Below are 23,603 nucleotides of genomic sequence, written 5' to 3'. Positions count from 1 at the left end.
CACTCATAAAAAACCTTTTCAGAAGTGAAACTAGGAAGATGCGTAACTCTTGTAACTATTTGTGATGTATTCATGCACACTGGGTGTCCCAAAGCAGCAATAAAATTCTCTTTCTTTTGGTATATTATAATAAAATGTGGGGGTTCCCGTGAAAAGAAAGTGTTCATCCGACTGAGTAAAGATTCCCCCTGTTTATCTTGGAATTTGGTGACGATATGTGCGCAAAAATTTTTTAAATCGTTTTTGAGCAAATTCCTTGAAATATGATGTAAAAATGGTTTATCTTTCTAAATTTCATATAATCTCGTTTTCGATAAAAAGGAAGTTCAGGGTCTATTTCTGTCGATTTAATATCTCAAAATAAAATTGAGCACCATCTGATAGATTCACAACAAAAAAATTCTGAATGTAGAATCACTCATTTACAATTCGCGACCTCTGTGCTTTCTTGTCGTATCTCTGTTTTTAGTTCATAACCATGAGTGAGCTGAAAAAGTCACATTTTCTCTGTTTAAAAAAATGGAGATATGACAAGAAATCACTGAGGTCGCAAATTGCTCTTTGTCGATGATTTTAGAAAATTGCATGCTAGCGATAATTGTCCTCAGTGAATTATACTGAATCACTCAACCTGTTGAACATGAGTGACAAGCCTACTCTCACCAGCAGCCAGACCTTCAAATATAAATTAATTATGTAGGACATATAGGCCAACCTTATTAATCGACTCCCTCAGTTTTACAGCTATTCAAATGCCAACGAATTGTGGACTGGCAATGAACAGGCCTCTTGTGTGACACTGACGCTCGTTGAAAACTGGAATCGTTGAAAACTGGAATCATACATGACATCAAGTACCATGTCTTTTGAGCTGCAGGGGAGAACAGGGCTCCAGGTAGCCGACTAGTCATTCATTAGTTTCAACTCGGACCACACCAAACCAGGACCAATGGTTTAATTAAGGAGGAATGTGCATGAAAAAGACAGCTTTGCCTTGTAATTGTAATGACAGCTTCAGCCCCAGTGACTCTAGGAGTGTTTTTTTTTGGGGGGGGGGGTGTTTTACGGCGCTCGCAACTGCAAAAGGTCATGATTTGTATGAGTATGAGCGCGCAGGGACACATTAAACATTTTCAGTTGGTAGGAGGAAATTATGAATTTTGCCTGAGTAGTAGCCGAAGCCTACTCTTAATCTCATTGATTTTGGACCACCAAGGGATCTTTAACATGCACAACTTGCACACGAGCCCTCCAAGATTTTTTGCTCTTATCCAAGAAGAAGGCTAGGTGTTAGATCTTACCTACCTTAAGGCCAGGGGTGTGGCTGAAAGTAGTGAAAGACAACAGTTAGGAGCCAAGAAGTAGCAGTTGAAAGGTTGCAGAAAGAGTCAAGAACCCAGAGGAGGGGGCAAAGGAGGTGAGGGGGGGTGGGGTGGGGGCAGATAGTGTGGATGAAAGCAGACAACAGAACAATGTTAGAGAGCAGGAAAGAATGTCGGTGGAGAAAATTTTCCTTCCCTATCCGGATTCTAACCCGGGCCCTACTGAATGAGAGGAAAACACCGTAACCTCTATGAGTGTGAGAGAAATGGTAAAAAAAATGAACAAAACTGAGCTTTTGGTTTACTAATTACCTCTTGTGTTTAATATCATGAACCATGTTTTTTAAATGAAAATATGGCATAATAAAAACTGAAAGACTCAAAGGCTTGAAAAGCTATGTGGTAAACCGAAAAACAACTTGGAGCTTAATTCACAATGATACGAGACTGCCCACAGCTCCTTTTTCCATTTTTTTCTTCTGTCTATTTCATACTCATTTACTGACTTTTAATTATGGCATAATTTGGGTAACCCACCGGAAGCGCACAGGATGTCACAAGATCTATGCCACTTTGCAACGTTACAATTATATGTCAACAATAAAACTTCTTCCTTCTACAAACTGGCATTTTACACTGGAGAAATGTCTACTAAGCTCAACAAGGATGCTACTGACAATATTATTAATTTGTGCATTAAGTCCAAAAGTAGCAAAAAAGCTACATATGAGACATACATTGTTATACTGATAAAACAACTGATTATAGTGATAGTGTGACAAAACACAATTAGCTACTGCTTCACATGAACAGGATTTTTAAAAAATAATTCTAGATTGTTAAAAGTACGGTAGCATTAACTTTAACAATTAAAATTAAACAATACAAAAAATAAAATAGAAAAGTAAAGGTTTCATTAAAATAAATAATATGAACTACAATGGAGATCAATTTAAACTGAAATCTGAGGGGCAGGCGGATTTTTTCAAATTTAGAGAGACAGCTTCATCATGGCATTTTCTTTTCTGCACCTTCTTCAGGAAGAGCAGGAAAAATTCCCAACTCTTTGCAGTATATCACATCTTTTTCTACAAGTGATGACTGTCGACAATATAGAGCTGATAGTGCCAAGCTTGCAGCTAATTTTATTTTCGTAAAGTTTTTTTTTCTCATCTACCTCTTTCAGAAACTGCAATTTGAGCTGCATGCTGTAAACATAGTGCTCTCTCTTCGACATTCTTAGCTTGCATAATCTGCCAAACAGTCACACAGAATAGACGCAAGAGTAGATCAATATACTGTAGCCTACAGTACTGTCCTTTGCTAGCAACTAGAGAAGTGAGAAGGCCTGGATATTGGCGTTGTCATGAAATACATCATGTGCCATTCTCATGCTCTTGTGTGTGTGAACTAGTTTTACAGCAGAGACTGTAAGTCATAAACCATCAAGGGTCGTGCAACAGACGTACTGGTACATTTGCAAGCAACCCAAGTGTCACTGCATAGCAAGCCTTTTGATGTGTGTGATAAGCTATTTTAAAGCGCACAAGTCTTGGTGATCTGTGTCACTTAAGGAGTTGTTGGCGAACAATTAGACGTGTCCCAAAAAATTGTAGTTGATTTAGAAATTAGGAGCATTTAGGCTAATCAGGGATTGTTTTCTTTCAAGGTTACCACTATTTTCAGATTAACAGTTTCGATTAAGTAAGTGATCTCCATTGTATTACAGGTACAAGATGAAAAAATTCAAATAATTGCATGTTATATAATGAAAAAAAACCCCAGCTCAACTTATACTTATCACAGGCAAGAGAACTTTTTGGTGTATACATTACACATTATTAATATATGTGAAGAAGCGAGGTGAAATCAGGTGCTCATCAAAATACAGAAATCGGAGAAACGCATTTTTTTCGAACGTTTGGACATTTTTATAGAATTTTTGGTTTTGGGCTCAACCTCTTTCTACTTTATGTCCATATTAAAACACATTTCCATGTGTGAATTTTACTTAAAAACATTGATTAAAGGCACAAAATATGTCATTTTTCTGTTTTCAAGGACTCTTTAGCTATAGGAGTTACCAAACTTTGGTTGCCATTTTCTCGCTAATTTCACCACTGAAACCAGTCGACCTCATGTCATTTCCTTCAATCGCAAATATATCTTGAGTCCTATACATTGTTGTTGCTGTTGTTGTTACTGTTCCAGCAACAGCTGGGCTCTCGCCCTCCTGTCCAATGCCATGTAGTGAGGCTTGCTGTAGTTGCTGAAATGTTCCGTAGGGTGTGTTGTCAATGTTAGGTCTCGGAGGGAGAAGGGTAGCTCTGATGTCATTAAGGGCTGTGCAGTGGAAAAGGTGATGATCCACAGTCTCATTTAAGCTTAGTCCCACAAAGGACACATTAGGGGAAGTTCTGATTTTATTCTGTTCAAGTGAAAGTTGAGCTATATATGTTCTGTTTGTAGGTGGAAGATCGTGGTCTGTTTCTTGATATTGTCATTTTGTTTTGTTGTGGTCATACATTTGAAAACTGCTCTGCCTGTCTTTCCCAAGGCCCATCTGTTCATCCAATCTTGTTTGCTGTTGCTTTTAACCCTATCCGTTCGCCCTGGGGTCATTTTGTACCCCAGGATGGTATTCTTCACATTTTAGAATACTTCTAGTACGAAGATCTCTTTGAAACTCAGTATTTCTCAAAAAATTATTTTGACAGACTGCTATGCAAAGAGTACGGATCGGATTAACCGATAAATTTCCTCTTTGGAAAGAGGTGGCACAAAGTTCCCCATGTCGTATGGGTATGATAGTAAAACATGACGTACAGATAGGGTTAATGATTTGTTTTGCAGTGTTGTATGAGGTTGGAGTATTGGGCTGTTCCTGTCTAGATCCCCTTTTGGTAAGTGTGCCTGCTCTGTCATTTCCAGGTATGTTTGAGTGTCCGGAAATCCACTGGAATCCATTGCATCACCAGGTTGACGCCACAGGATGTTATCAGGTGATGGGAGTCAAACAGTATATGTGTCAAGTTCTGGTTTAGATGATGGCCATTTTCTGTCGCTTGCAAGACTGATACTGATAGTAAGTCAGTGAAAATCGCAATACTCTGCATTTTGTTTGGATGAATGCCAAAAACTGTGCGGAGATGGTATAGTGCTGTTTCAATTGCCGTCATTTCTGCATCGTAGTAGTTGCATTGTTCTCCACAGGCTGCAGAAGTCTCATTGGAACTTCCATCTGGGTACTGTATTAGTATTAGTATTCCATATCCGGTTTTGAATACTGGGCCGTCTGTATAGCAAGTATCCAGTCATCGGAATAGCTGTCGATTGTTTGAAGTGATGCAAGCATCAGCGTCATGAGTCCTAGATACAAGATAGTTGGATATTTATTTCATTGAAAGCAGGGCAAATAAATCAGCTTTCAGATGATACAAATAACTCCACCTGCACAAAAATTGACGAGCGCCTGATTCCACTGCGTCGTAACACATGAACAACATGTATGATGTATGGCCAAAAGAATTTTCTGTAAGAAAAAATAATGCACAGACAACCTCAATATAGTCGGGCAGAGATAACTGAAACATGTCGGAGATTGACAAATGTGTTTGACACACCCATTATTTGGATTAACCAATAACAAAAAATTAAAGAGATATCTGGGTGGGAATAGCAAATTGCACAAGCTATCCGTGATTTTGAGTTTTCCGCGTTGTTATCTATGCCTGACTGTATCTTTTAGCTGAATATCTCAGCTACAATTCCTCCACCAGCTGGAAACAAAATTTGTAAATAATTTCAAACTCAAGCACCATTTGTTTAAAAAAGGCATGCTTTGAAGCTAAAAGAAAAGCTTGATGTCTTTTAGAACTTTACAAAAAGTCAAATTCTGGAATTTATTATTACACTGACAGTACAGTGACAGAGAAATAAATAACACATTTGTATACTATGTGCTCCATACAATAAGAAGATGCAAGAAACAAAACATTGTCAATAAAAGGGAGCAGGTTCTTTACAAATATATATATATATATATATATATATAATATATATATATATATACAAAATAATTAAAATGTATTTTAAAAAAAGATTAAACCTTAACTCTTTAACAAGACACAGCAGAAGAACTTAATCCTTTGGCATTACATGTGTACAAAGAACATCTCTTTGCACAGTGTCAGTGCCAGAAGTGTCTTAGATCATGAGGAGAAATTGTTACGGAGACATAACCAATGTAATCATTTGATTTTACTTCCCCTATTATCAGAATAAACAGACATTGAAAAAAAACACCACTTCAATCACAAAGGTAGATTACTAGAATTAGAATATCAATAATAATAATAATAACATGGAACAGAACAACAGGACAGGAAATCATAGAGGAACGACTCTCGAGATCCATTTTTAACACTAAGAATGTGACAAAATCTGTCTAATATACGACTCAGATACATAGTGAGATCTTTTGATGTATGTCTGCTTACTACAGTTGTTATGGAAACCACAGTGGCGGTGGATAGTGAAGGGCTCATGGGCTTGCCCACCCCCCCCCCACTCCTTCTCTATCCCAAAACAAATGAAAGTTTCTTAAATAATGAAATAAGCAGTTGAAATCATTATGTATGATCACACTCAATGAACACAGAGTAACCAACTTGGCGGCTTGCTCGCTTATCCAATCATTGTTGTCACCGTTTACAACTATAGTAACCTAACACAACAGCCATTCAAAAGTCATTAGTGCTCAGCAAAGGTTGAGTTCGTTCCCAAGGCCTTTCCTTAAAGAAACTCTTCTTGTAAAAAAGTAGAAGACTTGGAAAAAAACCCACTCCTAGCCCTGACAATAGGGTGAAAGTTTACAACACACTTTCTCCAAGTGACAAAGTTACCTATGCACTCATTGGACCTTTGTTATATGTGTTTCCTACTTTCTTTGACTACATCATATGGCCCATAAAAGGAATATATTTGAAGTGCTGTGTGTGCATGTTTGTGTTTGTGCCATTGAGATTTAACTTAAAAATCTCATCGAACCACTTTTAATGCAACTTTTTCATTAGAGGAAATTTGGAGGTGAAACGGCTTCGACCCCACCATCCAGTATCCAGAAAAGTTGAACTTAGAACAAAGAGACGTTAAATAGTTCTCAAAATGCTGTGAGTATAGAAAAATCATCACTGTTTTGTTCTTACTGCTTGCTATTCAGTGGTAAAGAAGTGGAAGCAACCAAAGCCCCACCCAAATTTTGGCCAACCCACCACCACTGGGAAACCACAGCCATTTTGAAAATAACATGAAATATATCCCTTTCTAAGGCATTCTTATTTCTTGACCACAGGTAGTAGTACGCAAAAAATAGCCCCAAAATGCCATATTAAGGAAAAATGTTTTAGTCGTAGAATTATTGCAGAATGCGAATTATATGGTTCAGATTATCAGATACAACATAGAAATAGGCTACAACAGAAAATATGAGCGCAATCTTTGCTATATATAAAATTGAGCTTTGACAGATGAAACTCTGAATGAACGTTAATTTTGTTCTTATCCCCAAATCACCATATAATTGAAGAAAAGTCATGGCTCCATAATGAAAATATTGCTCAGAAACAAAGGTCAAATTTTAAACTTTGGTCGTATCCATTGGCAGCTTTCTATATATATGGTCGCTTTTAATAAGGACAAGCGGGCTAACCCAGATTTCGGGGGTTTCCAGAAATCTTGACCTACACCAAAAGTGGGCATTGCTCTACCTATAGGAGAAGTTTGGTTTCATTGGTGAGTATATTAGTTTGGCTATGTAAAAAAATCTCCTTGTCTTTTAAAGAAAACTGAACAAGGGGCAAAAACTTTACCTTTGATTTTCTCAAAACAACACTTATGGGGATAGCCCCCTTGAGCTTACAAGCGACCATACATGATATATGAGCTTTTGCCAATAGAAGGGTACCTAAAAATGTAGCACAGAGGGTTGATGATAAAGTTTTTGATATTTCATTTTTACTTGAATTTTTCTATTCATGTATATATCTCCTCCTACAAAAACATGTATTTATAGACCTACAGATGGCACGCTAAGCTGTGTAACTGAAGTTACATAACATCAAGTCAAATTCTTTCGGACACAACTATGATGGCACATTTGTTAAAATTAGAAAATACAAAATTATTTTAACAGTTTTCTTATTACTTTAATTATCAAACATAAGCATGAAGAGCATATAAAATGGGGAGGATCACAGAAAAAAGAAATTCTGAATGTCGTTGTGTTTGCATTTGTGTCATCATAGGTATGACCGGAAGAAATGAAAAACTTTCCATTTTCATATATCTTAATTTCTTTTATCAAAATTTGGGCTAAAAACGATTCAGAAGATTCAATTTGACTCACAATGTCATGTTAATGATGAAAAAAAAAAAGAAAAGAAAAATGCCCTGAAAAGTAATTTCTGGAACATAAAATTATTTTAATAGTTTTCTCAATGCTTGCATGAAGAGCATATAAAAATCACAGAAAAAACAAATTCTGAATGTCTTTGCGTTCGCATTTGTGTCATCATAGTTATGTCCGAAAGAAATGAAAAACGTTCCATTTTTATATTTTAATTCATTTTTTGAAAATTTTGGCAAACAAAGATTCAGTATATTCAGTCTGACTCATAATACATGCAAATGGTGAAAAAATTCCACGCAAAATACCAAATATCTTTCGAACATAACCCCGATGACACTTAATGACTTAATGGATAAAAGTTTGTCATCATTTTGGAACATGTCAGCAATTACATCAAATTTTCCCCTCTCGTTGACGTCTAGCAAAGCACGCATGGTCGCATCTAGATCTACCACTACTTGAGCATTGGAACGTAGTGCCATGTTAATCATTACTTGGTTGAAATTTAATTAAAAGGGGGTAAACATTTTTCGGACATAACAGCTTTTTTCGAACATAACATGTTAAGATTTGATGACGACATAAGAAAACATAAATGAATTCGTCTCATCCATCGTTATTCTTCTCGCCGTCTAGCTTCGCACAACAACACGCTTTGAATGGATCGAGAGGAACAATGCACATTTCTCCACCCCTATTATTTCTCGTTTTCTGATTGGCTCTTTCGAAATAACACAAATGATGACAGAACTCGATGCGTCGCGGGATTTCTGTTTCAGCCAAATTACGCACGGTCACAGCCTCAGAATCAGTCAAGGCAGAGAGTAAACATTGAACGATATTATACTCATTCCAGGGCCCCAAAATGGCCGATAGAAACGAAGTCATGGGGAATCGAAGTTGCCTTGCGAAATGACTACACAAGTTATGCTCGAAAATGAAAATCTAGAAGGCTCACAAAGAAAAAACAGCTACAGATATCATTATTCCTGATATAGCACCACAAATAATGTAGTTGTAGTAGTAAAAGTGTAGAAGGACGAGTTTCTCAGCAATTATTTCACTGTTCTAAAAAAACATCGATTTCACAACAAAAAATATTTGTAAGATTTCTTCTGATGGCCCCACTGCTATTTCTCTGCTCCCATAGCTGAACCATCATATTAAGCACAACATTTACAAATTTTAAAGCTGTAGCACCATTTTTATTGGAAAAGGAAAGGATTTTGTAAGGTATATATGAAGGAATCACCACCTATTGCTGTCCTCGTCGTTTTATGCAAGAAAAATTCTGAAATTATGCAAGCTGAGCCCAAAAATGTGAAATTATGCCATTCTGTTAATTTTAACAAAGAATGATAAAGGAAAATAATACGAAATTATGCGTGGTGCTATTGGCAAAGGCTCATTTCGCATTGATGTCACACAGACAAGTTGTTTGTTTAGAAAAAGGAGAGAGTAATGTTTCGCCAATAGTATGGACGGCTTTCGGTGTTTTCAGTTAAAAAACCTTGACAATATATCATGTGTCAAATGATGAGGAAAATCCTGCTAGTAAAAATTTGGCGAAAGCTGCATCACCTTTATTATGTTTTCAAAGGCCGTTTATGATATGATTGAGAGGTTTGTCTATTTTCCTTTTCTTATTTTAGATACAGAAGTATACAAACTTTACAAATCAGTAAACAACAGGAATTCCATAGTTTAAATCAAAATCGTGAATTTCAAGTGGCGCCCCTATCTTTAACCCTTTGTGACACAGTGTCAGTTCGTGCTTCACCAGGCACAGTTTTGGATCCCCAGGGACAAAAAGTAAGGCTAGATTTATTGGTCAGTTACCTATAATTAGACCTGGTATGTAAATACTTTGTTGTAGTAAGTGTCTTAGGCACTCGCAACACAATGCGGCCATAGAAGGGCCGAAGATTAGAGGTGCTACAAGAGAGTAACAAACACAAAAAAGAAGGAGGGGAGATAAAGATGATAGGTGTTTGATAGGAAGGAAGAAGCAAACCACACCAGAGCACCCACCAACCACCCACTTGTAAATACTACTATCTCTAAAAGGAAAAGATTTCTTTGTATGGAAAAGGTATCGCTGAGTGTGAATCTGCGATTAGTTTTACGAAATGCGTCAACTAGAAACAGCATGCAGAATACAATCTTAGATGGACGGCCTTCATCATCATGGGGAACGGTACACCACAGCAGCATCTTGGCTATGTTTAAGGGAAAATGACGGCATTCATTATTTAAGTCACGAAGCGGTTGAGGTTCAACTTTGGGTAGCTGTGGCAACCACACACCCATCTGCCTTTAGTTGTTTTTAGAAATCTTTGACAGCCTATTCCTATGTTATTTGTCCATCAGCCCCATCCCTTTAAGAAACAAAAACTGAAATTCCATAATAATTTAGGCCACAAGACATTGCAACGATTGTATGAATATGATGAGCATAACAGTTTGGAAAGAAAGAGCCAAGGATGGACAAAGAACAATGTGGACAGATAACATCAGGGCATGGACTGGCCTAAGTGTGACAGAGTGTATAACACTGTCCCCGTGGTTTTATGCACAAAAAATTCTGAAATTATGCAAACTGAGCCCAAAAATGTGAAATTATGCCATTCTGTTAATTTTAATAAAGAATGATACAGGAAAATAATCAGAAATTATGCAAAAAATGAACAAATTTTGCTAAATTATGCTGGGTGCATAAACCCCCGGGGACAGATAACAGCAGCTTGTGACTACAGGTACTGGTGAGTCATTGCACGTCAATCTCTGAGCCAGAGGTGACAACTCCAGAAAACAAAAACAAAAAATTTGGAAAGAACAATTAAGTTCTTTCACAGTTTTGATACAGGGCGTACTATATCCTCAACAAGTTTTGACACATGAACTGCTGTGCCCCAGCTCAGACTGATGCCAAATGCTCCGTGGCCATAGTTATGGATAACCTGTGAGGAAGAAATTGAGAGATTCAGTTTAAGTTTAATTACAGTAAGGAAAAGTGAGTAAGCTAGGCATAATAATACAATAACACTAACAGGTTCCTCTGATGCTTCTTGATCAGTCTATTTTGTCGCCCAATCATATTGCCCACCTAATTTCTTTTTTCATTTTCAAGAAGCAGACAGAACTGGAAATGTGGAAATTCATATTCCTCTTTTCTTGGCTACAATTAAATTGCCAAAAAATCAAATTGCCTGATTTTGGTGGGTTTTTTAAACCTCCAGTCCTTATACTATTATACTATATAACATCTGTCTGAAGATAGACTCTATATATGAAAGAGACGAGAGATAAGATTTTGAATAAGTACACACTTCTACATACATGATCTCTCATGATTCAGGTAAACATCACAGGTCCTTACTGCATTTCTACAGTAGAGTGGAATTCACATAAATATAGTCGAACCTGTGTAAGACGGCCACCCATTGTCAAGGAAAAAAGTGACCGTATAAACAGGTGGCCGTCTCAGGCAGGACTGATCAAGATGAAGAAAACAAACCATTCCTTTCTGAGAAAACAAATCCTTCCTTTCTGAGGTCCCAACTGAAGGTAGTTGCGTTGTTGTTGTAGTTATTTTTGTTGTTGTTGTTTTCGCTAGGTTTTTTTTTTTCTTTTGTTGCTGCTTTTGTGCACGGGTGACAATAAAACGAAATGTGTCAGACAAGGGGGACCAAGTGCTATGGTAAAACAAACACACGGGTCACCACCACACGGAAGACAAGCGACGCTTCTGTCACAAGTTCATGCTGACGTCCATTGTTACTTTGTTACAGACTGGGTAAACAGTAATCCCTCATCTCACTTACGATTTGTGTACGGGTTGCAGGCAGGGCTTGTGGGTTATTTGGGATCACACGCTTCCCTCCCCAGCAGCTGAAAATGAATTTTGGTTACCTATTGTTCAACAGTGGGAGGGGCCTATGCAACATGATCAGTTGGAGGGAATACCTAACACTGACAGGTTTTTAGATTATGACAGCTCACCCACAACGCCAGGGGCCAATGCTTGATTTATGACAAAGCGTAATGGGGTCACTAAGGTGGCCGTCTAAGACAGGTGTTATTGCTTTGTATGATTGGGGTTGTGTGTTGAAATATGGTGGCCGCGGCCGCGTTGGATGGGTGCCCATTTTACACGCTTAAATTATATCGAAAAAATGCAAGGGGGAAATGGAAAGTGTTCGTTTGTACAGGTGGCCGTCTTATAGAGGTGGCCATCAGAGCAGGTTCGACTGTACTGGTGTCAGGCGCGACCTTCAAGTTTATTGAATTTAATTGTTTGTTATAATATAAGAAAGGTGTGACTTTCGTGAGTATTATTTTATTGACAACGAAAGAGACGTTTGTTCTGAACGGAAGTCATGTTTGGTTCTATTAATTTTTACTCGATTACCATGTTATTTTATTGATTATGAGGGGGAAAAAGGGGATCCTTCTCCTTTCACTGAATGTCAGTTTTCAGTTTAATTTTAGTAGAGGTTTTACGGCGCTCGCAATTGCATAAGGTCATATGAGCGCCAGAAGATTAGAAGTGTTACAAGAGAGTAACAAACATAAAAAAGAAGGAGGGGAGATACGGACGATAGATGTTAGGAAAGAAAGAGAAAACCACACCAGAGGACCCGCCAACCACCCACTCAGTTTTCATAAAAGCCTGACTTAATTTTATCCTAGATTCACTGTACATGATAGAAAATGCAAGAGAAAAGACATCACACAAATACATGGTACTGTTACCATAGAGTAGGCACAAACAACAAGAATACCTGCAAGCGTTTGCCATTGAAATTTAACATTTCCTTTTCCAGCCTGACCTTTGATCTTTGAGGGCGAAGGCCTACCCAGTCATATAACACTTTGCTTCCCTGAAATAAAAGAAAATCACATCAATAAAGGCATCTTGTAAGATTTGAATCGTCTATTTCATAGCTGCATAACAAGCATCATTGCGTCGGTAAGCTGTTTGATTCAAATGTCCCATACTAGATCTAAGCCCAGGAGTCCAAATTTTCAAGGGGAGAAAAAAAAAAATTTCATTTTTTTAACAATTATACCTACGTTATGGTTTTTGTTTTTTTTTCAAAATCTAGAATTTTATTTTCGACAAAATATTTCTTGAGCAAATGCAATTTATAATACCACAGATTAGAATGCTGTCCCTGGGGTTTTATGCACCCCGCATAATTTAACAAAAGATCATTTTTTAAAATAATTTCTGATTATTTTCCTTTATCATTCTTTGTTAAAATCTTAACAGAATAGCATAATTTCACATTTTTCAGCTCAGTTTGCATAATTTCAGAATTTTTTTGGGCATAAAACCACGTGGACAGTGTGATAAAAAAAATTGAAAATTCTGAGGGCCAGAACATTAAGCTCCCTGGTGATAACTCAGGTCACCCTCACATTCATTATTAAGTAGGCCTACAAGTATCAGAAAAAGAAGGGCATTTCTGGGAGTCGTTTTGTACAACTTCTAATCAAAGATAGCAAACTTGGAAGCAATACATACAAACATTTTTAAAAAAGAAGTGAAACATAATTTTTCCTCCTATTTATAAAGCATTCCCAAAAAAGAATGTCACATACCTCAAGGGCAGGGAATCTGTCCCTCAAACTGTTCCAGGCTGCATGGTGGTCAGACGCCAGCGGGGCCATATCTGTTCTGTTTGGTTGCTTCTCTCCTCCCACAGCCACAGTCTCTGATCTGTGGGGGGGATACAGTGGAGGTTGCTTAAAATGAACATGTTTACTCCGAAAGCAGTGGTAACACTGGAACAAAATATAATTCCTGACTTTTTCCTTTCATCTCACATTAACATTTTCTTTGTTTTCCAATCCAAAAATTGAAAATTAAAGAATGTCAATAGCGACGTGAACCAGCCATGTTGAGGAAAATACCAACTGCAATAATCACTGTTTACGGCCTATGAAGTATATTTCAACCTGCACACTGCAAATACAACCAAGCAAAGAAAATAGAAGCAACGCCTTTTGCAGTCACACTATGTAGTCAGAATACAGTACCAGGAGATAAGAATGGATAAATTCTGATAAGCCACACAACTCAGTTATAATTAATTATTCTTTGCACACTCGTTCCATTCTCTCACCAAATACCTAAACAGTTCCCAGTTGGGTCATTTGCTTCAATCGTGCTGCCAGTCACTTATTACACTTTTGGGAAAGGTCAGAGGAGAAAGAGAAGAGTCAGCATATTAGGCCATAAGAAAAAAAAACCCTCTGCCATTTTGAGCATACAATAATGAAAAAAAAAGAATAACCTTTATATATATTAAAATATATATTATATAATGAGCATAGCCGTGATTACACTTTGATACATGCCTGTTCTCCCCATTATCATTGCTCTATGAGTTAGTCCTATGGAGAAATTCGAAAAGACAAAACTCCACCTACGCAGGCATGATGTATTTACTATCATCCGTATGCACAAAATGTTTAATCCAGGGAGCTGTCAGACGGATCAATTGTCCTCTGACAGGGTGCAGATCTGTGTCAGATGCGAGCCCTCTGCTGCCCAAGCCAGTGCAGTTCACAACAAGATCATAGACACCACTCAGCTGAAATAGAAAAAAAAAAGAGCTACATCAACATGTACTATATTAAATAGGCCTAACTATTGTTAAGAAAATCTTTACCACCGAAAACAAAAAATATTACACATTAACTTTTTCAAGAATGCCTGTCTCTAGTTTGGGTGTTTGCTGAAAGCTCAGTTGGCATAGTGCAGAGCAAAAAACCTTGATTCAGACTCAAAAAAGCACAAAGGGGTATCAAAGCTTTTTCAATGTTTTACTTTTATTCAATTAGAGAAGGACTTTACAAAACGAGGTCCAGCCTCCTAGAATGACCTGACTGAGATAAAAGAGATCTTCAAGCCACACCGTTCCATACAATTTGTGGTTCTAAGAAAAGCAGTCTTAAAAATCACCCCCCCCCCCCCCCCCCCAAAAAAAAAAAAAAAAAAAAAAGAATCCCCCCCCCCCCCCCAATAAAATAAATACCCCAAAAAAAGGGGGGTACTTTTTCTCCCCTTTTTTTTTGGAGGCGCCCCACAATAATAAACAATTAATTTTATCTGTGCACTTAATAAACGAATGTCTGATCGCAACCTGCAAAGGAAATAAATCTTCTAGGTCATAAATAAAGCCTGAGTTCAAGACTAATTTAACTTAACTTACTACAAACAAATGTTTCACCTCTTCAAAAGAGCTGATCTTTTGCTCCACAACTTTACCACCATTTTCCTTGAATCTGAGAATTAAACAGAATTTAGAAAAGGGTTTTATTCTTTATGTACATAACAGCAAAAAGAAAATATCGGAACATTTGTGAAAAAAAAGTGTTTGAGATGAGTTACAAATTGATGATCATTAGGATGTGTCCATGAGCAACGCACCAGATTATCCAAGTTCCAAAAGAGCCCACACATTGTCATAGAGAAAAGTGGCCGTATAACACAGGTGGCTGTCTTAGGCAGGACTGATCAAAATGAAGAAAGTAAACCATTCTCTTCTGAAGTCCAAACCGGGGCTGATTCAGGCTTACGACTGCCATACGGTGAACTCAAAAAAGGGTTTTCTGTTTTCTTTTGAGTGACGGGGGGGGGGGGGGGGGGGGGGAGGAGTGTAAGAAGAGATTTTTCTGCTGTTGTTGCTCTGTTGGTTTGGTTTTTATTGGTAAGCTTTTTGGTTGCTGATTTTGTGCAAGGATAAAATAAAGAATGTAAGACAATGAGACCGAATTTCATGGTAAAATAAACACTGGGTCGCAACCACTCGGAGAACGAGCAACGCTTCTGTCGCAAATTCGCGTTAACATCCATTGTTACTTTGTTACAGATTAGGTAAATGAAACAGGGACCAGTCACTTCACATATAATTTGTATGAGTTGTGGGTGGGGTTTATAGTTAAAGACGGACACACGCTTCCCTCACCATCAGTTGAAAACTTATTGTTACCCATTGGTCAATTTGGGTAAACATTCATTGGAGGGACTAACAATAATGACAGGTGAATGGATTATGATGGCCTGTCCACAGCGTCAGAGGCCCATTTAGAATTTATGACAGAGCATTGGCCGATTATAGAGACCATGCCTGGCCGCCCGAGACAGGTAAATTTGGCTCTGGGTTGATAAAATAAGGTGGCAGCTGCTGCGTTGGACAGGTGACCGTTATACACAGATAAAGTATACAGGGAAACCACAAGGGGGGAATGGAAAGTGGCGGTCTGTACAGGTGGCCGTCATAGCAGGTTTGACTGTATATAAATGTATATATATTATATATATATATATATATATATATACATTGTGTGGCTTTCGTCCGGGAATCCTTTCATATATGGATTGCCTGGGTTCGAACTTAGCTTGCGCTAAAGTTCAAAAGAGAGAGACAGAAAGAAAGAGAGACAGAGAGAGAAGGTACAGTGATAGAGAGAATACTAAACCATTTCTTTTTCAACCCAGTGAGAAAATATCTTGGATCAATATCGAGTAGTGGGTGTAAAGGAATCATATGCACCAGAATGGAGTGATGATGATGATGGATATAATGGATAGGAGAGTGATTTGGCTAGTGAATTGCAGAAGGCTGTTATAGGAAACTGGAGAAAAGAGACTGACATGGATGTTATTAAGTTAGTGGAGAAGAGGACGCTGAAAGCAATGAAGGTCACAATCAGCTGGAAAGGCTACAACTACAACCTCTGGATATGAGGACGTTTGAATGAGACTTAGAAACTATAAATGCCACATGCAGTTGAGGAAGCAGCATTGTCAGATATGAAAAATAAAATACGTCTGCATTATGAAGGCAAGGATCTCTCTCTCTCTCTTTCTTCTGGCGCTGTGGCGTCATAAACGGTCAGCGATGCCGACAGCACTCAGGAACTCAACACTTGCCCGGGGGTCCTTAAAAAGGGCCGAAAGTGGGTTACTGAAATGTCCAAGCAGACGGGTTCTGGCACGATAGTTTGCAGGAACACATGGTCCATAGTTTCGTCCTCCTCCTTGCAGGCTCGACAGGACGGATCTGGGTTGTCTGCAGACGCAATTTTGTGGAGATATGGACGCCGTGGTGCAGGGTTGCTCCAAAACTAATGGGCATACCATCATGCAACATATTCAAGCAATTGACCAGGCAGGCGACCAACCCCAGAAATTTTCTGACAGTAGGTGCCACTTACAAGCATTTCATTACTGTCAAGATGACGGACAGAATTGTCATGTGCATCAACAAGGAAGGAGTAAATGTTCTGGGTGAGAGTGGAGAAAGACACTACAGAAATTGAGGGGTTTATCGGCTGCCTTCTCCAATAAATGTCTTTCTAGACCTCATCTTTCTGTGTTTGTTCAGTTATGAATAAAATAGTTGATGTAATACTGTGTATGTTGTTGTACCAGGTCTGTTCCAAAAAGTTCCAATGCTCTGAAAATTCAACAATTTTTATTTTACAGACATTAAATGTTGTACAATTTCGACTACTACGTCTTCATACTTGTACATCAATGTCTACTTTCCTTTAACCAAATTTTAATATTACCCTCCTATTCTAAAGGGCCTCATTAGATTTTGTGACTGTTCTGTATTAAAAAATATAGATCACTAAAATCTGGAGACTAAGTTGAAATTTGAATGTACCTTTTCATGAGCCAAGGCAGGTATTTTGGTCCTTCTACAATCACTGTAGTATAGACAAACCCATATCTGGAAAGAAAAAGAATTTCAAAGTGATAAGTCATAGTGGCCTCTGACTCAGTACTCTGAGAAAAGATTGCAATATGAACTTTGACAAATCAACAAGGTGCATCAATCCCGGTACCTTTGATCAGCTCACAAACACAAACAAGCACTTGATGAATTAAATATAATACAGTAAGGTCTGGATTCAACATCCTTTTCAACACTGAAAATTTTTTCAAGAGGTGTGACCTTTGATGTATCATCCATTTTCAGTACAGTAGGCCCGAATCAAATTCATGGAAAGTTATAAAAGCTCCCAAAGTTCAGGAACACCCTGCTTGTGATTCGAACTTATATCATCGGCAAGAGACCAACAGAGTCAACATATGCCTGAAGCATATAATCAATATGCCCAATGGGAAATTTTGATCTTAACACATAGCAAAATTATGAACTTCCACATTGACAGCACACATGAGGACTTAAAACAATGAATAGTAATGACACGGATACAGGAAAAGAAAAGTACAATATGTTTGAGTGACATTAAGCAAGACTGCACTTAATTAAAGAAGAAAAAAAATATATATAAAGTTTTCCTGAACCTGCAAAAACAGGCATCTACTAAAAGCATAACAACAAGTAGAGATTTTTGGACGAAAAATGTAATATAATCTGACCTGTAATTATATACTACAGAGACCCTTTTCCCTCTAACACACACATAAAGATGATGGATTGATATGTTACCAAGATTAATAATGACATGATATAAATACTTCCACAGAAGTTTGTATTTTTATTTACCAGATTAAAAAATTATGACTTAGCAGCAGCTTCCATTTATTGATTTCCACCAGCACTAGCCTTTAGCACCACACACCAAAACCTACTTGTAATATGGTGCAAAGCGCTGGAGAAGCTCTGGGGTCATTTTGGCCACAAATGGCATGTACTGGAACCATGGCTTTTTCTGAAATATCAAATAAGTGGAACAACTGATCAAGTACAGGGCCAAGTGGTGACTCAACAAGCTGGGGTAAACGAAAAGGAAAAGGCTGACATTGTAGGTTGATTTTCTATCTCCCATTTTTTTCTTTTTTGCTTTGTTAATGTTTAAATTTTAACAACCATGTAAACACAAAGTCTTTTCGAAAGGTGAGCATTCAGCATGTAACAGTCACTAGCCCTCTTTTAGCCTTGGTCAATCAAGTTAACAGTTGAATTCCACTTAGAAGAATTTGTACCACTACACTTGATTAAAAAATCAAAAACAGCATCAACTATTTTCATGACAAAAAAAAGAAGAAAAAACCGTTGTGGCAAATATCAGTTGCAATAATGCTTTTTGTAAGACTATCATAACTCTTGAGATTTGACTGAGTGTAATAGAAGAATATATCGACATAATAACAACAACTTTTTTAATATAAAAATTAAAGGAAGACAGACTGAAACAGAAGACGAATAAAAACGACATGTAAGATCTACAAATACTAGTGGCATTCTCCAACATCCACTGTTATTATCATTACATTTCATTATTAGCAAGATATTGCTAGGTTAAATTATGGAAGTAATCTAAATCTGATGGAACGAATAAGCTTTACAGTTGAAAGCCAAGGGAATAGCAAAAAGAAGCTCAAAGCTTTTATATGAAGAAAGAAAAGGTACATCAGGTCTCAAAACTTCATTTTCCATATTATTATATAGCTTACACAGGCCTACCTTGTCTGTATTCATGAGCTCAAACCCAGTGATCAGATTGACTCCACTGGTCCCGCTTTCAGCAGAGAATCCCAAGTCAAAGAAATGCTTTGCTCCTTCACTGGCCCACAAGCTTTATAAGAACGAAAGAGATGTAAAGAAAGGAAAGTATTATATATATAAGAACAAATGAGAAAAATAACAGAAAACTGATTTCTACCTCCGTTTATTAGAAGATCTTATAAAGCTATTGCCAAAGGGCAAAAGTTCAACAGCTTCTTGATTGAAAACTAAAATCAGTATACTAACTTTCCCTCTTAATAAACTTAATTGTTACAGGTCGCAATGTCTACTCTTCTTTACTTAAAGTTTTGGTTGGTGATACAAATATGTGCTTTTAAACATTTCTTTTTTTTTTTGGTGCTGAAAATGGTAACGCATACATTCAGATTAGATCTAAACTTGTTGCAAAAAAGCAGACTTACTAAATTTCATTCAGAACAACTCAATGCTAACACAATCAACATAATACAAATAATGGGACATGATCTTATAACTTATAGTTCCTTCCTTTGAAGATTCTAACTTACTCTTAGAACAACAAAAATGTTGTAACAGGAAAATGACATAAATTTCCCATTAAGAAATGCTATATCTATTTCTTGAAAGTAAATCATTAGGTATGGGAGTTAAATTTAGTTTTAGTAAGGTTTTATAGCCCTCGCAACTGCATAAGGTCATAAGAGCGCCAAGGGGTGGATGTCAACAGAAAAGTCTAAACAGGGAATAGGCTTACTCTGCTCATCTCTCTAGCCTAAACAGCTTCGACTATCTAGGTACCCCGGAAATAGCAGTCCACAAGAAAATGACAAACATACAAAAAAAATAGAGGGAAAATGACGATAGTAAGGATGAGGAAAGAAAAAGCAGCAGTTCCCCCTATGTTGTTCCAGCACAGTATGAGCATGACATTGATAAATCAGCCCATTTACAATTCAACAGTGCATAAGAACATGTTAATATACCCCCTTTAGGACTGGCCTAAAGACACTTCAGTCAGTAGCACGTACTGCTAGGGGGGGGGGGGGGGTATGAGAGTGATAGTATAAAATTATCATTTGCAGACAGTACAGCATAATGCATTCATTTTCATGGTAGACTGTCAGACTGTGGTCAGTCAGGCTGGACTTATGGTAGACAGTATTATCATTTATCTTGGTTTACCATCAAATGGACCTGCACCAAATCTTTACTTCTATCAGACTCAGACCACCACAAGGTCATCAAATTTAGAGTCAAAAGAAGGAAAAATGGAAACAGAGAGTTGGCAAACAATTTTTAATGATGCTATTTGGAGGAAAGCTGTCGGAGCTTACAAGAGTCTTTTGAGGGAAATATTCAATAGGGGGCTTTCTAAAGATGAAAGTAGTTCCTAGAAAGTAAAAATCATACAGGCTACCTCTATTACTGCTTCACTTATCTTCTTTTGACTTAAAATATTCTCAGAAATTCAGTTGTTAATTATTAATATAACCAGTATCAAACTTATCTCAAACAAAACAAAAAAGCGAAATAAAAACACACCGGTAACCATCAACCATACATTTGCATGTTTCATTTATCACTCACTGGGAAGTTTTCTCATCAATCCCGACTGCTGTGGGCGCAAAGATGCCACCGGCTCCAATGCTCGTTGTATCTCGACCAAACTTGTCTGCAACAATCGTCACTCTCACTGATGGGGTCCGTTGCTGGATGGCCACTGCAGTTGACAGACCTATTATGCCAGCTCCGACCACTACAACCTCTACTCCCATTGTGCTTTACAGGATGGGAACGATGCTTATAACAATGTAACTCTCAAAGGACTGAAACAATCCAAGCAAAGCAGGATTATAATGGAAAATCCAGTATACAAAACAAAACTACATGGAATATATATATATATATAATATATTATATTACAAACAATAATTCAGTCAGCAGCAGTTATGAATTCTGAAAAGTTGTTTGACATTCATCCGAAGAAAAAATGCTGGAGAATCTTTATTTGACAGCAAAGAGACAATTGTAACTGACAAACATCCCCATCCATTTTACAACTGAGATCAATTTAGGAAGTAGACTGCATCAACCCTGTCTGCCAGGGTCAATCCAGACAGAGAAGAAACAATATTCAGAAGACTGAGGGAGATAGCTCTACTCAATAAAATAGCTTCCTCATGCAGGAATCACATTCACATCTCTTCAATGAGCAAATCTAAGAAAGTCTGACCAATACGCCAAAGACAAAAGTTATGTATTGAAAGAAAGTGAAAATAGTAGGCCGTCAGGTTTCAGGCGGGGTGGTGTACCTGGAGGGTTCAGGGTATGGGAGTGAGCAAGGGGGGGGGGGGTGTGTGTGTGTGACCCCCTCATTTCTAGAAAGTAGTGTATCAGGAAATGGGAGTGAGTGTGCAGTTCTTGTTCCAAAACAGCATCATATCATGCATTTTTGTGCTTTAAGTATAAGGAAAATTGTTGATGTATAGCGACAGCGCCATGGATTCATTGTCGGAAAACAAAAGACCAAGTAAGTGACATGATTTCTAAATACTGGAGGTTTAAGGAAGCACACCCCTCCCCCTCTCCGTATTTTACCATTATAATTTGATGTTTGTCACGAGGATAATATGGAATGCCATGCAACGTCTCAGAGACAATAGCACAAAATCTTCAGATCCAGTGACGCTGATGCATGCATCACATCAAACAATCAAAAGTTATTTACATTACTGGACACACGTTCATACAGATTGCTCAGCATTCAAAGGCACAGTACCAAAGCCAGATATATATATATACATGGAATACAAGCCTAATGCAAAACTCTGATGGGGAGGCCGTACTTTCCTGGAGACGACAGAGCAGACATGATCGTGACCAAAAAGGGATTGAGACAGAAACAACCCAAGCAAATGTTCCAACTTCATATTGGCTAACATAACATATAACATTATAACTGCAAATTAAATTAAAAGCATTATACAACAAAGATCAACTGAAGATCGGATGACCATTATAATGGGCCTTGGCCTTGGAGAAAAGACAGGCAGGTCAGTTTTCAAACAAAACAATGACCACAATAAAACGAAAAATGACTAGATCTAGATCTATATCAACCACCTTCAGAGACAAACAGACCACGGTCTTCCACCTACAAACAGAACAGTTCGCTCCACTTGAACATAATAACGCCTGAGCTTCTCCCAATGCCCAATGTTTCCGTTGTGTAACAGTGTATGAGACTAGGACCAGGACCATCACCTGTTCCACTGCACAGCTCTGAAAATTGTGAAAATGACAGCGGCAGCAGCTCTTCCTCTGAGACTTACTACAGTAGTCTAGATTCTAGAGATATAGATCTAATCTAGATCTAGATCTAGATCTAGATCTAGATCTAGATTTCTAGATGTAGATGTAGATGTAATTAATTGGCATTATTATTCATCATAAACACTGTCACTGCTGCACTTATCGTCGCTACTGCTATTACTACTTAATATGCTTTTAGTAACTCTAGATATCTAGATCTAATAGACTCTACAACTACTAGCCTACAACAACTAGAATAATAGAATCTAGATCTACAACTAGAATAATAGAATCTAGATCTAGATCTAGACTCTAGTCTAGATCTCTACATCATGCGGGCCATGGTATTGATTGATGGACAGAAAAGGGTGAGGGCCAAACTGTTGCTGGATCGACAACAACAACAATTAACAATACAATGGTTTGATGGTAAAACAAAAAAAAGATCAGTCGTGAAAGCCTATTGTTTAGATTTTAGACACCGAATTTACCTGTTACTACTGTAAGCGAAGCGAGTAAGCGAGAACTGAGAACACAGTGCAGGGTCATCGGTCATTCTCGGCCATCGGTCAACAGTCATGAACCATAGGTTCAAAGTTCAAAGATCAAATAGTTCAAGACTCATTCAGGCCAGGTGTCGGTTTCTAAGAAAATTGTTTCAGATTAAACTCGGGTTGGTAGGCCTCCTAAGGTTTCGCCTCGGGAATCTAGAGATAAATGTCGCACTTCAGTGAACCGAAACATTGAAAGTCGCTGTTAAGTCTCCCTCCCTCGTTAGGCATACATCTAGATCTAGGCCTACATAATAATAACTTAATAATTTATTATGTTTGGCGCTTTCACGCGACACGAAAAAGGGGGTAACCACAGAATTCTACACTTCAGTGTAGAATTCTGTGGGGGTAACTCAAGGAGGGGTAACTCTATAATATGGTTCCGTGCAATTTACCGATCGGCGCAGTCAGATTGCCGTGCAATTATACGATCATTAAATCTTAATCGATAAATAGAGCACACAATATGTAGACCTACTTGTCTCTGTCTATTTTCTCTATGCTATATTTGTGTGTAGCCTACCCCCCC

General features: G+C 37.8%; 1 protein-coding gene across 1 annotated transcript; it reads right to left on the bottom strand.

The window, feature by feature from the left end:
* Positions 1–10,423: 10,423 nt before the first annotated feature.
* Positions 10,424–23,411, bottom strand: LOC101862994 (D-aspartate oxidase). The gene is made up of 10 exons (XM_005091186.3): positions 23,012–23,411; positions 20,796–21,034; positions 19,188–19,299; positions 18,353–18,432; positions 17,418–17,483; positions 14,973–15,027; positions 14,170–14,333; positions 13,339–13,456; positions 12,516–12,614; positions 10,424–10,691 (listed from the first exon to the last, which is right to left on the bottom strand). Exons 2-10 carry the CDS (start codon positions 20,981–20,983, stop codon positions 10,581–10,583), a joined length of 993 nt encoding a protein of 330 aa, XP_005091243.1. The 5' UTR covers positions 20,984–21,034; positions 23,012–23,411; the 3' UTR covers positions 10,424–10,580.
* Between the last annotated feature and the right edge of the window lie 192 nt (positions 23,412–23,603).

The sequence above is a fragment of the Aplysia californica genome, unplaced genomic scaffold (genome assembly GCF_000002075.1).
Source record: "Aplysia californica isolate F4 #8 unplaced genomic scaffold, AplCal3.0 scaffold00027, whole genome shotgun sequence".
Lineage (NCBI taxonomy): Eukaryota > Metazoa > Mollusca > Gastropoda > Aplysiida > Aplysiidae > Aplysia > Aplysia californica.
This window is presented reverse-complemented; position numbering and strand designations above follow the sequence as displayed.

Coding starts and splice junctions, on each gene's coding strand:
- LOC101862994 (XM_005091186.3), bottom strand. CDS start 20,983: ATGGGAGTAGAGGTTGTAGTGGTCGGAGCTGGCATAATAGGTCTGTCA. Junction 18,433..19,187: donor AGCTCATGAATACAGACAAG/GTAGGCCTGTGT, acceptor TTGATATTTCAG/AAAAAGCCATGGTTCCAGTA. Junction 13,457..14,169: donor AGTAAATACATCATGCCTGC/GTAGGTGGAGTT, acceptor TCCCCCCCACAG/ATCAGAGACTGTGGCTGTGG.